The sequence below is a fragment of the Pavona decussata genome, unplaced genomic scaffold, assembly GCF_977016875.1.
Source record: "Pavona decussata unplaced genomic scaffold, jaPavDecu1.1 SCAFFOLD_366, whole genome shotgun sequence".
Lineage (NCBI taxonomy): Eukaryota > Metazoa > Cnidaria > Anthozoa > Scleractinia > Agariciidae > Pavona > Pavona decussata.
The window spans coordinates 2,806,291-2,818,652 of record NW_028145742.1 but is presented as its reverse complement, the minus strand read 5'-3'; the positions used below and the strand labels follow the sequence as shown (position 1 = coordinate 2,818,652).

At 39.3% G+C, this 12,362-nt stretch overlaps 3 protein-coding genes and 1 non-coding gene across 5 annotated transcripts; 3 read left to right on the top strand and 1 right to left on the bottom strand.

Annotated features, from left to right (window-relative positions):
- The first annotated feature begins 105 nt into the window (after positions 1–105).
- Positions 106–4,819, top strand: LOC146452825 (ankyrin repeat domain-containing protein 66-like). 2 transcript variants are annotated; one of them, XM_085097390.1, is made up of 4 exons: positions 106–851; positions 1,862–2,019; positions 3,156–3,384; positions 4,033–4,819. In XM_085097390.1, the coding sequence occupies exons 2-4, from the start codon at positions 1,881–1,883 to the stop codon at positions 4,238–4,240; spliced, it is 576 nt and encodes a 191-aa protein (XP_084953516.1). In that variant the 5' UTR covers positions 106–851; positions 1,862–1,880; the 3' UTR covers positions 4,241–4,819. The 2 variants fall into 2 exon arrangements, with proteins under 2 accessions (XP_084953516.1, XP_084953517.1); XM_085097391.1 differs by having other exon boundaries at positions 1,853–2,019.
- Positions 4,586–8,472, bottom strand: LOC146452824 (uncharacterized). The gene is made up of 3 exons (XM_085097379.1): positions 7,251–8,472; positions 6,362–6,539; positions 4,586–5,373 (listed from the first exon to the last, which is right to left on the bottom strand). The coding sequence occupies exons 1-3, from the start codon at positions 8,370–8,372 to the stop codon at positions 5,222–5,224; spliced, it is 1,452 nt and encodes a 483-aa protein (XP_084953505.1). The 5' UTR covers positions 8,373–8,472; the 3' UTR covers positions 4,586–5,221.
- A 5-nt stretch (positions 8,473–8,477) lies between these two features.
- LOC146452822 (small ribosomal subunit protein uS10-like) lies at positions 8,478–11,486 on the top strand. Its single transcript, XM_085097392.1, has 4 exons — positions 8,478–8,603; positions 10,211–10,310; positions 10,736–10,935; positions 11,375–11,486. Exons 1-4 carry the CDS (start codon positions 8,601–8,603, stop codon positions 11,429–11,431), a joined length of 360 nt encoding a protein of 119 aa, XP_084953518.1. The 5' UTR covers positions 8,478–8,600; the 3' UTR covers positions 11,432–11,486.
- Positions 11,197–11,271, top strand: LOC146452823 (small nucleolar RNA Z195/SNORD33/SNORD32 family). The gene has a single exon (XR_014859719.1). It is a non-coding gene; the product is annotated as a small nucleolar RNA Z195/SNORD33/SNORD32 family (small nucleolar RNA).
- Positions 11,487–12,362: the final 876 nt, after the last annotated feature.

The following is a 12,362-nucleotide window of genomic DNA, read 5'->3' as shown; positions in this document are numbered from 1 at the left end:
GGTTCTTGGCTCTGTGATCCTGCAAAGGAAACAAGTCAACGTGAAAGCGACCATGTCCTAGTTACTCGAGGTTAATGTCATAATGAAGTTTTTGGAAATTATAATTTGTAAAGGTGAGGTTTTAAAACTTTTTTCGTTGACACGGTTTGGGTGTGTCATTCGTTTTTGTCGGACCTTAGACGACCAAAAACGCACTTTGTAGTTTCTGGTTCCGCAGATGATGTGTTGATCAGCGTTCAGGAAATGGCTCCGTTTCGATGATTTGCCAGCGCATCCCGACAGAAAACGTTTATGTTTGGAAGCAGCATTAGTTTTTAGTGAGGAAAAACGCAGAAATCCGGCAGCATTAAGCTAGTGCACAGCAAAAACTGTGAGGGTCACGAGTCCAAACAAATATACAGAGCATAATCTCTAAAACATTTCGAAAGACACAACCCAAAACGTTACAGTGTAAATTGACCTTAATACAATGCAAAGTAGCCAGCTGGGCGGCAAATCTCCCGGACGCGATATAATTTATGTGCATAAATCAAAATCAGCAGGTGTATTTTGTTATGGCAACCTTTATTAGTACAAATGTCTTTCTTGGCGCTGATTTCTGTCAAGTGGACACAAAACTACTTGCTGTGTGTGAAAAAGCGCCACGTCCGTGTGTCACTAATATGTAAAATGCCTCTCGCATTTAGCCTATATTTCCATCAGCGGGAACCTTGAGCCGAAAATTGTTAAATTCGAAGCGTTACATTCAAGAAATTTTAGTGTATGGTCTTTAACTATCAAAGGAAACGGGCGAAATGAATGTAAGTTTTTATCATTGAGATCAGAAGAACGCCTCAAGCGCTGTAATAAAGGTAAGCCTTGAATATGCTGTTAAAGTGTAACAATTTGCTCATAAAACTGGCCGGAGAAACAGAACTTCTATAACGTACCACAAAATTTATTTCAGGACAGGCAAAAAAGAGTCAGATTATAAAATCCTATAACACTGATATTTTTGTTTCGTTTTCGGTTCAACCGAATATCAACATTAAGCAATTTTGCATTTCAAAACTTTATTTACCTTTTGTCTCTGGCTTGCAAATCGTTCCATAACAACCGTCATTCGCTGCCAGGAGTTCAATGTTTGGTTTGTTTTGTGAGCCTCGTAAAATTCAATAGTTAAGTTGGGTGCTAACAGTTTCTAATATGGTTTATACATTACAAATTGGTTTAAAACTTAACGATTCAAAACGGAATCAACTAACACACTGGTTCGATCCTCAAAAGGAATTAATGACCGCTAGAGAATAGAAGTTAGATAAAATAAAATTAATGTCCACGTCGGGCTTTGTCGACGGAAATTAACTTCCAATAATAACTTTTAATTGAGAAGTATCGGTTGTGTCCCAGTTGAACTCTCTAAGACCATGGAATCCAGCTACTGTATCTATTTAAAGCCGGGAAGAAAAACAGTTAGAAACACCAGGATCATGTGTGGAAAAATTAAAAACGCAAATTGCATGCTTTCTAGTCTAGCTGCATCCCTCAAATTTAACAAACAGGGAAATGTTTATTCCTTTTTTGCGAAATTATTTACAATCGAAACTCGGGGTTATTTCTCAGTCGTACAAACAACGTATTTCATACAATGTGTAATGGCAGATCACCGCGATCCTTGTAGTGTGAATTACCTGGAAATATGAACTGGTGCCAAGCGTGCGCAGAGGAAAATTAACAGGGTTTGAATCAAAGCATATTCGGAACTCTCCAAAGTAATAAAAAATGTACTGACTCAGAAGTAAACTGCGGTAGAGTACATCTGAGGTCAGTCTTCTTTTAAAATATTAATATGAGTCAGGATGCTAATTTACAGAGCTTTCAGATCGATCGTGACGTCACACATGACGGCTCTGCACGAGGCTGCTGCCATTGGTGATCCCCAGGCCCTTGAATATCTGTTGCTGAGTGGTGAGGAAAATCCGGACTGCGAAGACTGGGACTGGGGAAAGAGAACACCTTTGCACGTGGCAGCCACCGCAGGTAGAGAAAAAACACTTAATAGTGTGATGAGCGTGACTTATTGCATGTAATTTGTTTCAACATTTAATGTACGATCGCAAGATCAGTACTGCATTCTTGAAAAGCAAGATGGAGAACAAGGATTTGCAACAATCATGGAAATCCTGAGTAACTTAATTCTTCAAACGTTCATGAAACCATGAAACCAATTAGGCGAGGCTTTTTATATGGCGCGTTTATGCTGTCAAAATTCAACACGTCAAACTGAGAGTCAACATTCCAAAATAAGCGCCATAGCTCCAATTCAGTCATCAAACCTTTTTCTATATCGAGTGCCACTTTCTCGTAGCGGGTAGCGGACGGGTTAATTCGGTCAGATACTTTTCAAATTGATTGGATACCTTCCAAATCGATCAGTTTCCTTCTAAATTGAGCAAATTGAATCGTTTACATTAAATCGATTATCAGTTCCCTTCCAAATTAAATCGATCACTATACCCAAGATGCTTTGCTGATACAACCAACCTCGTTCCTAGGGTCTCTCCTCTTCCAGTCCCGACCTTCGGGTCAACAACAACAACAAAAGATTGCTTAATGAGATTTCATAGCCTTAGCACTATTCCCCGCTTCTAACTTTTAGTTCTCTCTGTGGCACAATGTAGAACTGAATGACCGTTAAATCCCCATATGGTAAAGTTCACCTGCAGCTTTCAAAAGCTCTCTTTTCACTGTACCCTGATAACCTGCAGTAACATTGTTTTTGAGGGTTAGCATCATCGTTCTGTTGTTCGTTTTTTTTTCTCTCGACCAATTATGTAACACGTTTTTTTTTTCTCTCGACCCACCATGTAACACGTTGCAAACAGTGCTGGTCGTCCCATATGGTATGATTTAGAAGTGGCGCTTCGTTGCATGGTTGGTAAGTAACCCTGAAACAGAAGCCATACTTAAATCAAGGTTGTTATGCAGCAAAATACTGACGGCGGACTGATCCTAACGGCGGAGGTGACGTGCTTGATAGAATAGATAACAAAGGCTAGATATTTATTATGCAGCCCCAAAGTAGGTTTTTTACGGCCTTGCCCTGGGATCTTAGGCGCTGCAGACGCGGTCGTTCTGTTTCCTGATTCAGGCCACTACCATTGTTTCACATTTAGGTCACGTGGCGTGCGTAGATAAACTTTTGGAGCATGGCGCAGATGGTGAAATGCGCATGGCAGGAGGATGGACACCAGCTCACTGCGCCGCTGAAAAAGGCTGTGTGGCAATACTGCAGGCTCTTGTTGATAACGGAGTAAGCGTCACGAAAAAGGATTACACTGGAGACTCACCAAAACGAGTGGCTCAGATTTACGGTCACAAAGAGTGTGTCAAGTTTATTGAAGGGTACGCGGTACTGAATGTACACCATTTTGTCGAAACACAATTTCGTGAGTTTTTTTGTGCTGATTTTTTTTATGGAAAGGTTTCACAAATAATTTTATTTCATAATACACCCTGCTTATATCGTAGAGTATTTCAAACCGTAGAGGTCACACTAACATTGGATAAGTTTTGTAACGATGACAATAAAAAAGAAAAGAGTAGTGAAAAGGTATAATTCTGTGAACAGACAAATTCCGAGACATGAGCCAAAAGTAAAAAGTTTAAATTCTACATCGTGACACTTTATTAAAAAATAATTCGATCGTAGGTTTTTGTTACGCTGGGTTAAGTATCCTGGGCCCAGTTGTTCAAAGCCTGATTAAGCTAATCCTGGATTAACGTGAACTTTAAATCGAGTTTAATTACTGATCAATAAAGATTCTTGCAAAAGAGTTTTGTCCCTCAGTTTTGACTTAGACTTTTCTTTACCTTCAGCTTGAAATTAGCTTTTAAAACCATTTTTAACGAGCGAGATGAAACCCTCGTTTTACTTTTAATCCTGGATTAGCATTAATCGGTGTGTTGGGTCAAAAATTACCATACGATTTTAAAGAAAATTGCTCGATGTGAAAGTCTCTGTAAAACTGAAAAGGCTGTATTTCTTTTTAGTTTGGAAAATCCAGCTCTCAAAGAGAAGACAAATGATTTGGATTCTAGTGACTACAGTAGAACAAACACACCTTCCATCAGCCTCGACACCGTGGAGAGGTTAGAGACAAATCTCGATTCGGAGCAGGAAGAAGTAATCCCAGAAGACACAAGAAGAGAAGAGAGGGTGCACAATCACAATTCAAGGGTCACGTTCTTGTTAACGTGAAGCAGGTTTACATGGCTCTCAAATAGCCAAGAGCTAAGGTGTCCAGTAACAGCCAAGGCGTGTCAGTCAGTCAGGGCGAGACTCGATCACGGTTCTCTTCCTTGAGAAGACTGAGAGATGGAAACACTAGTCTCACTTAACACGTCTGGTTCGGTTTCGTTCAATTTTGTAACTGCTGCAGAAAACTTGTGCAACGTGTGCTAACCAATCAAATCAAATAAGCAACCAGGAACTAACTCCAAACCACTTGTGGCCGAAGTTCTGCTACACGTTCTTGCTTGGATTTCTGATTGTTTCATTTGTTTCTTTGATTTCTTCACTATTTGCACAACAAAAATACAACTCTACTATTTAACATTTTTAATGACATTTTATCCTAAAAATGCCACTAAAGAACAAACCACTGTGTCTGTTATCGACATTTCAAATAAGGCAGCTTGATCATCTCAATCCCAAATCATATAAACCTAGAAGTTTACAGAATTCTTCACACAACCAAATTTTAATACCCTAGTCTGCAGAGGATGGCAAAATGCAACAAGATCTCACAAGTGCAGAGACATTTTCTAAAAAAAACAAGGACAATTTTCTGAAATCTCCTGCCTGTATTTACCATGCTCTGCAGACTGGTTAAAACCTAAACTCTTGTGGAAAGGTGAGGGGTGTGGGGTGGTGAGGGTGTTTCGCCCTGTGGCTAAAAGATAGTTTCAGTTGAGTCCATGATGTAAGCTTGGAAAAAGGTTTTACAAGAGGAAACTTACCTACAAACGAAAGGAAACACTCTCTTTGGTGGGGAAACACACAGAAATTGCACTTTGCAGTTGTTCTCACCAAGACAACATTCATGAATAGAATGCTCGCATTTGGTAAGGCAATACTCAGTTAAGCATAACATGCTGCAAGTTACATGTAGCTGAGTCTTGTGCATTTTATATTCTTCTGTTGTTAGAAATGCGAGGGAACCATTTCATTTTGAAAGTCTCAAGAGAGACTCGACTTGGATAAGAGTTCAATGATATCTTCCAGTCCTAAGTCTGTTGCTAGACTCAATGGTGTGACTGTAGCAGGGATTCCCATCTTAACACTTGTATCACATCCAGCTTCTAACATCATTGACACCATGTCAGCATTCCCTGCAGAAAAGATACAAGAAGCAAACAATCAGGTCATTAATTCATTGAGCAACAAAGCTAAGTTTTTACAATGAAAGTTAAACTGTTCCTCACTTGGTGAGTAAAAATAAAACCTGTGCATCCTTGCAGATGATACATAAATAAAAAAACAAACCAATCTTTGTTGTCAGGGTCTTATATCTGTGAATGGATAAGTGGGTTAGTTTCTAAACAAACTATGGTGCTGTGTCGGTGGGTGAGTAGAAACAAATGTTCGGTTTTATCAAAAAAGTTGATAGGGATATTTGACCACCATAAAGAGATTCGAGAGCTGACGAAGAGAGATTCACTCTGACAAAGGGTTAACACTTGAAACATCAGCACTCAAATCTCTTTACTGTAGCCAAATTACCTTAATTTCAACTCTGTTGATAAAACCAAGCATTTGTTCTTATATTTGCATTGGAGTAAAATTCATCGACAAGAGTGGGTCCTCCCAATGAATATCACTGGGCTGTCACAAGAAGCCACCAATGAACAGTTAACTGGCTGGTGACTACAATGAAGATGACTGGGAATTTAGAGCTTGAAATGACAAAAGGACAACAAGAACTGGAAAGTGAAAGGCTGGTCTACACCAGAACTGGTTCCTTTTGATTTATATCATCTACATGTACTTTCCTGTGTAGCCATCTTAATAACAGCACAACTTGAGTTCAGAAGTGTTGGTTATTTTATGTTTGTGTTGTTTATTATATCAGAACTGGTTAGTCATTATCACACAGTGATCTGGCCAGCTGCTGTGTCTGCACTCAACATGTTTCTTGAGTGCATTAAGTACTTGGAGTCTTTTTGTCCAATGGAGTACTGGCAGGGCTGTTATTGAAGGATCAGACACAGTATGTAATGTTGTGTGCAAAGCAGCGTATACATCAATCCCTAATAATTTTTGAGTTAGAAAGGTATTGTTTTAAGAAGTTAATGTATATTAAAGAAAAGGTTAACTCACCACTCATGATGGCTAGATGAAGTGGTGTCGCACCCTCACATTCAGCATTCCAATCATTGACCTTTGCTCCTGCATTAATTAACAGTCTGACCATGCTGATATTTCCTGTATTTACTGCGGCATGAAGAGGAGTGTTGCCTGAAGGTGCTTTTTCATTTACATCCACGCTTGGCTTCAACTAAATGAGACACATGATCAAAATGAACAAAAATCAGCTAGTGAAGCTTGGTCAGAATACACTTGGCCTACCTAAACATTTTTTAACAGAAAAAAATGGTACAAATATGCCATCAGCAATTATTTTAACAGACATTAACCACCTAGGAAATATAGTTTAATTGCTTTACTGCTCATAAATCTTTATGCTACAGGTGGTATCCATTAATTTTTTTTAGGTAGGAGGGTTCTTAAAGGTGAACAGATTATTACACCTTAGTTAGTAATTTTGTTTTGTCTTGAATGACTTTTAATCTCTTCAAAGGCAAATGGTCTGGTCAGAGTGCACAGGTAACAGTACCTGGGTCACAGCTTCTAATAAAACCCCTATTAATAGCTGCTGTTTACCTGGTTTTCCTTGGGATATCTTTTTTTCTCCACCTCAGTGCTTTTTTTTAGACTCTATTTTGACCTTGACACAAGCTATCTGTACAAATTCTTTCTAATCCACTAATAAAGTTAAATCTGGATGCCTGGATGCCTCTTCTTCTTTAATGAAAATAATTTCTAAAACGTTGGACTTTTTGCTCAAGTTTATAATCAAGTCTAGATCAAAAACAGGACATAGGGTCATCTCATTTTTTGGAGATATAAGCATAATAATACTACCCTGAAATCTGAATGAAAATAAAAGTTATTTATGTATGCATCCCTTACAAACACTTCTATTTACCTTCAACAGATGTCCAAGCATCTTGTCATTTCCACTGAGCACAGCAGTGAAAATCAGACTTTTTCCACCACTGTCCTTCAGAGACTGATGTTGAAGGGAGTAGTTCCTCATCAAATAATCGAGGACATCGGGAAGCTCTTTCTGTACAGCTTGAAATGCAAACTCAGTTGCTATGGTAACCAGACTTTTGCTGGCAAGAGAATTACCAACTGAGTTGGTGTAAGCACTCCTTTGAAATGCCGTCTTGAAAAATTCCAGCACCCCGGAGCATATATTAACGATTGCAAATGCTCTTGTCGCTAAAATGAGTTGAACAAATTGTTTGGTTAATGTTGAACATTGTACGTCTGACAGAAGTACACGGTAATTGTTTTTCCTTCCTGAACACAAGCAGAGTAGAATGTTGAGAAAGAAGTCCCTAGTTTCAGAGCTGTGAAATTTTTCTGGATATTCCCATAACACAGCTCTTGCAAAAGCGTCAATCTCCTCAGGAGTAACAGATCCCCCTTTTAAGCCAGCGCCAAATGCAAAATATATTTCTTCCATTAAAACCGAGAATTCCATATCCATGAGTTCTCTTTGTTTGGATCTGGGCATTTCTGATAGCCAAAAGTGTGCGAACTGAACAAAGTTGTCACTAGAATGTAGCCAGGATGTCAGCTGTTTAATGGAGTCATTTGCCCTTGTTAGCCATTCCCCTACTACAGTAGAGTCCATATAAAGCAAAATGTTGTCAAAATTAGGTTTAGATGGTTTAATGTCTTTCTTGCGAGCTGAAATCACTCTGTCATCATCATGGGAATGACTTGCTGGGGAGTTTCTCCCAGATGAAGATGGACTGTTATTTGATGAAAGACTGTGTACAGAGCCTATCGGGGGTAGGGGAGACCCCCTCCCTGAAGATCCAGAACTCAAAGGCGGACTGACAGGTTTCTCTTTTGAACCTAAAGGCGCTAAATCCTTGTTTCTTCTATTTGGAAGAGAAGGCTGTGATACCTCTAATGGAATGCTATCAAAATCTTGCGCTGATGCGGAGTTCAAATCGTCTACTTCTTCGTCATCCCTGTACGACAATCGAGATACGTTTACAAGCTCCCGCAAATCCCTTACACTGCGACTCATGCCTCCTAAAATCACAGCTGCAACGACTTAACAACCGACCACAACAACTTTTCCGCCATTTTGGGAAAGAATACCCAGGATACATTTCGGTACCGAGTACCCAGGGCTCTTTTCGCGCCGCAGGTATAAAGCCAGACCACGTGTCTCATTTTTCCTCTCTCCGCCATTTTGTTTTACAAGTGTGTGGCTCACCGCTGTTCGTGTTGAATAAGTCGGCCAAGTTTCAGTATGGTAGGTTAAAATCGTTAAAAAGACGACGTATGTGTTGATGTACAAAACATAAGTATGTGTCCCGCAACAAAAATGGGTAAAACAAGTAAAATTTGCCTTAAAATTAAACTTGATGTTCTTACATACCACGTGCATGCTTTATCAAAACTTGTAGACTTTATCAAAGTCCTTGGCTTACTTCTTCAGTTTTTACCTTGCAGTGTATGCGTTCAATAGAATTGAATTGCATTCTCTTCGTAGAAAATTCGAGACTAGAGCTTGAGTAATCTTTTTCAGAATCACATCCAAAAAATACCTTCCAGGACATGACTTGATCTTACAACACAATCTTTACTTTACCATAAATGACGCCATAAATGTTCAAAACTTGGCAATGAAACCACTTGCCTGTGACTCGTGGTTCCACTGGAGTTTTGAACATTTTATGACATCATTTTATAGTCTCTAAGATTATAGACATGTGAAAACTGCAATCAATTTGTCAAAAGTAGTACATGTACAAACATTTGCTCGCTGTGAGGAAACTGGTAACTAAATAGGAGTCTCAAGGCTGTGATCTAAGGAAAACTGAAGGGAGCCCAGTGCTCTGAACCTGTAAAATCTAGGGTGCCCAGCATATGATTTGTATGAAAAAGCTAAGATTTTCTATTTGCCCGAGAGCAAAAGTTAGGTGCCAGGGGCCACCAGACTCTACTAGAGCACAGCCCTGAGTCTGTGCAAGGTGTTGGTGAAACTGCGACATGTTGGGCATACCATGGTCTCTTTTATTTGTTCTTTCTATGTATTGAGCTGTTGTTTCCTTTCAGTTCTTTTAGCTTAGAAGATAGATATTCAGTGCCAGACTTGTGTTAGTTACATTGCTTGAATGTGGGATGTCCTTGCCTATAAATCTCTATAGATTGCTTTGTTAACAACTTAAGGGGGCTTTGAGACATGTTAAAACAAGATGTGTAGGAGAGATTTCCTGGAGGGCACCCATAACTGTAATCTGGCCACCCCATTTATATAACCAGTGGTACTTTTAATTGAGGTTCCATTGCACATAACGTTAATTGGCCTATATCGAGATGCACATTTAGACTAACTGCATTGCAGGGTATCAGCCCTCTCAAGTCTCGTGATTTTGCTGTGACACTCACAGTTTTCAGTTCAGTCTCACGGGCTCATGAAGAGACACAAAAATTTCATGATAAACAGAGTCACAAGCTGAAAGGATACAATTTCCTCTATAATTTCATTTTTGGCTTGCTTAGGTGTCTTTCTTGTGCCAATTCTGTGCAAATCAATCCATTAAGTTAGTAAACAACCCTAAGTTCATCCGTCTGTTTGCTGGAAATGCAGTCCATGACCATTTGTAGAATACATGCCAAATTAGGTTTTCATCACCAATCTCTCGCATTTTGGTCACTCACATTTCCAAAATGGCCGAAATTGCACTTTATTTTGATTAGCACCTGTGTTTACTCAGTTTTGTCTGTTGGTTGATCAATCTCCAGATTTTTTTTACCTCAGTCTCCAGATTTGCGGTGTTTTGAGGTTGAGAGGTCTGGGGTATGTATATTGTAAGTTTGGTAATGGGTACAACAATAATCTTTTCGACTTGTTAGGCTCACTACAAGAAAGAAGGTGCAGTTCCAGAGGAAGAGGCTCAGATACACAGGATCCGTATTACACTGACCAGCCGCAATGTCAAAAGCTTGGAAAAGGGTATGTTGTAATCTTGGTTGATAATTATCAATCAAATAAACAAGTCTCTAAATCGTCCAGAGAGTTGCTGGACACCTTTTTACACCAAAGGGAAATGCCAACAAAACAAAGTCTTTGCAACTTTAAAAATTAACAAAACTGTTGAATAGATAGAATGGAATGTAAATTCTGAAATGTTTACCAAGTCATAACCAACAAATGAAATTTACTGGCTGTTACCCTTTGGAATTGGTTTTAGTTTTGTCTTAAATTTGACTGGCAGTGACAACAAAAAAAAAGAAGAAGAAACTCAAGTTTTCTACCCATGTTATAATGCTATCTGTTTACTGTTAGTAAGAACCAGAGAGAATCTTAGTAGAGGAGTATGAAACAATAATTGAGTCACTTTACTGACGAATTTAAGTTTGTGTTGTACTGTTGTTTAGTGTGTGCTGATCTCATCCGTGGAGCTAAGGACAAGAAGCTGAAGGTGAAGGGTCCTGTGCGAATGCCGACCAAGTACCTGAAGATCACCACCCGTAAGACTCCCTGTGGTGAAGGGTCTAAAACCTGGGATAGGTTTGAGATGAGGATCCACAAGAGGCTCATTGATCTTCACAGTCCCTCGGAGATTGTCAAGCAGATTGTATCCTTTGAAATTCTTTGAAGCAGAAATTCACAAACTTAAATTTTCTCTAATATCTAACTAGCCTCCTATGTGGACGGTCTCTGGGCTTGTCACACATCTAACATGCTGGCATTTGTCTCCAGTTTCTGTGGATTAAGATACTAAACTACATCCAAGCCATCAACCTCCCCCAGATAAATATTGCTTGCCCATTGTAGCAGTACCCTCAGCTTCTTGTAAGGCCTCAGTACTCATTTGCACACCACATGCATAACTGACTGTCTCTGTGATGATGCTTATCCAATGTCATGATACCATGATTATATTCTAGCATGCACTACCATCTGAGAGACACAACTGCTCTTGCAACAAAGACTCAGTGTAATATGAAATTAAACAAATAGATAAGTAGGACATCCGTTGTCTCTATTGTTTTCCCTAACCAGGCATTATGCAGACATCAATCAGTATTGAACCCGGAGTTGAAGTTGAAGTGACCATCGCTGATGTTTAATTAAATGGTGCAAGAACAAAATCAACAACCAATAAAATATTGACAAAAACTGAAACCTTGTAGACGTGTTTACTTGGGACAGCTCCCTCTGCTAGCTAGCGTGTGAACACAGACATATTTCCGGCTGTCGCTTCTCTCCGCCGAGAGAGAAGCAACAGCCGGAAATACATCTGCGTTCGCAGACTATCTACTAGCCATCCCTCAATCTGCTGAGGGTCTGTTGAACAACATGAAAGACCCCTGCTGCATAGAATTGCCAGCGTTTTTATGCACATCCACGTGTTGTTCTTGTTTTGCTAGCATTGAACAGAAAGAGGGCCTGCACACAGTATAATGGTTCCATGAGTCTAATTATTTCCATTGGTTCAGAGCATCTTACAAAGAGTGGAGGGTGTTGTATTTGTTTGCATACATTGAATCACTGCAAACATTGTGAAGTCAGCAAAAATTCTTGTACAACTGGGCTCATTTCTTAATCAAAACTTTACCAAATACCTGGCCAAATTGCCTTACAAACTCATTTCATAAAACCAAATATTTGTGAAATTCGATTGGTTAATTCAACTGCTTGACAAGTCCAATACGGCAGGCACTGTCTTGGTCAAAATTCCTAAATAAAAATGCACTTCAATTTTAATTCTGCTGAAAAAAATTTTGTCTGCAAACTAAATTACCGTATATACCCACCCACACACATATAAACCTCTCCACTTTTTTTAACAGCGTCTCGACCAATTTTTGCATAATTTTGGCTAAAAAAACCGCGTTTGAAAAAAAGCATTTGAAAAGCCCAAAGGGCTGATGGCGCTTTTAGTGTAGACATCTTGCACCGGAAGTGTCACGTTTTTGTCTCACGCTTCCTTGGAAATTAGGTTGTTATTCGCTGTTGTCTTGCAGATCAGAATCGACTAACTTCTTACATAAAATAACT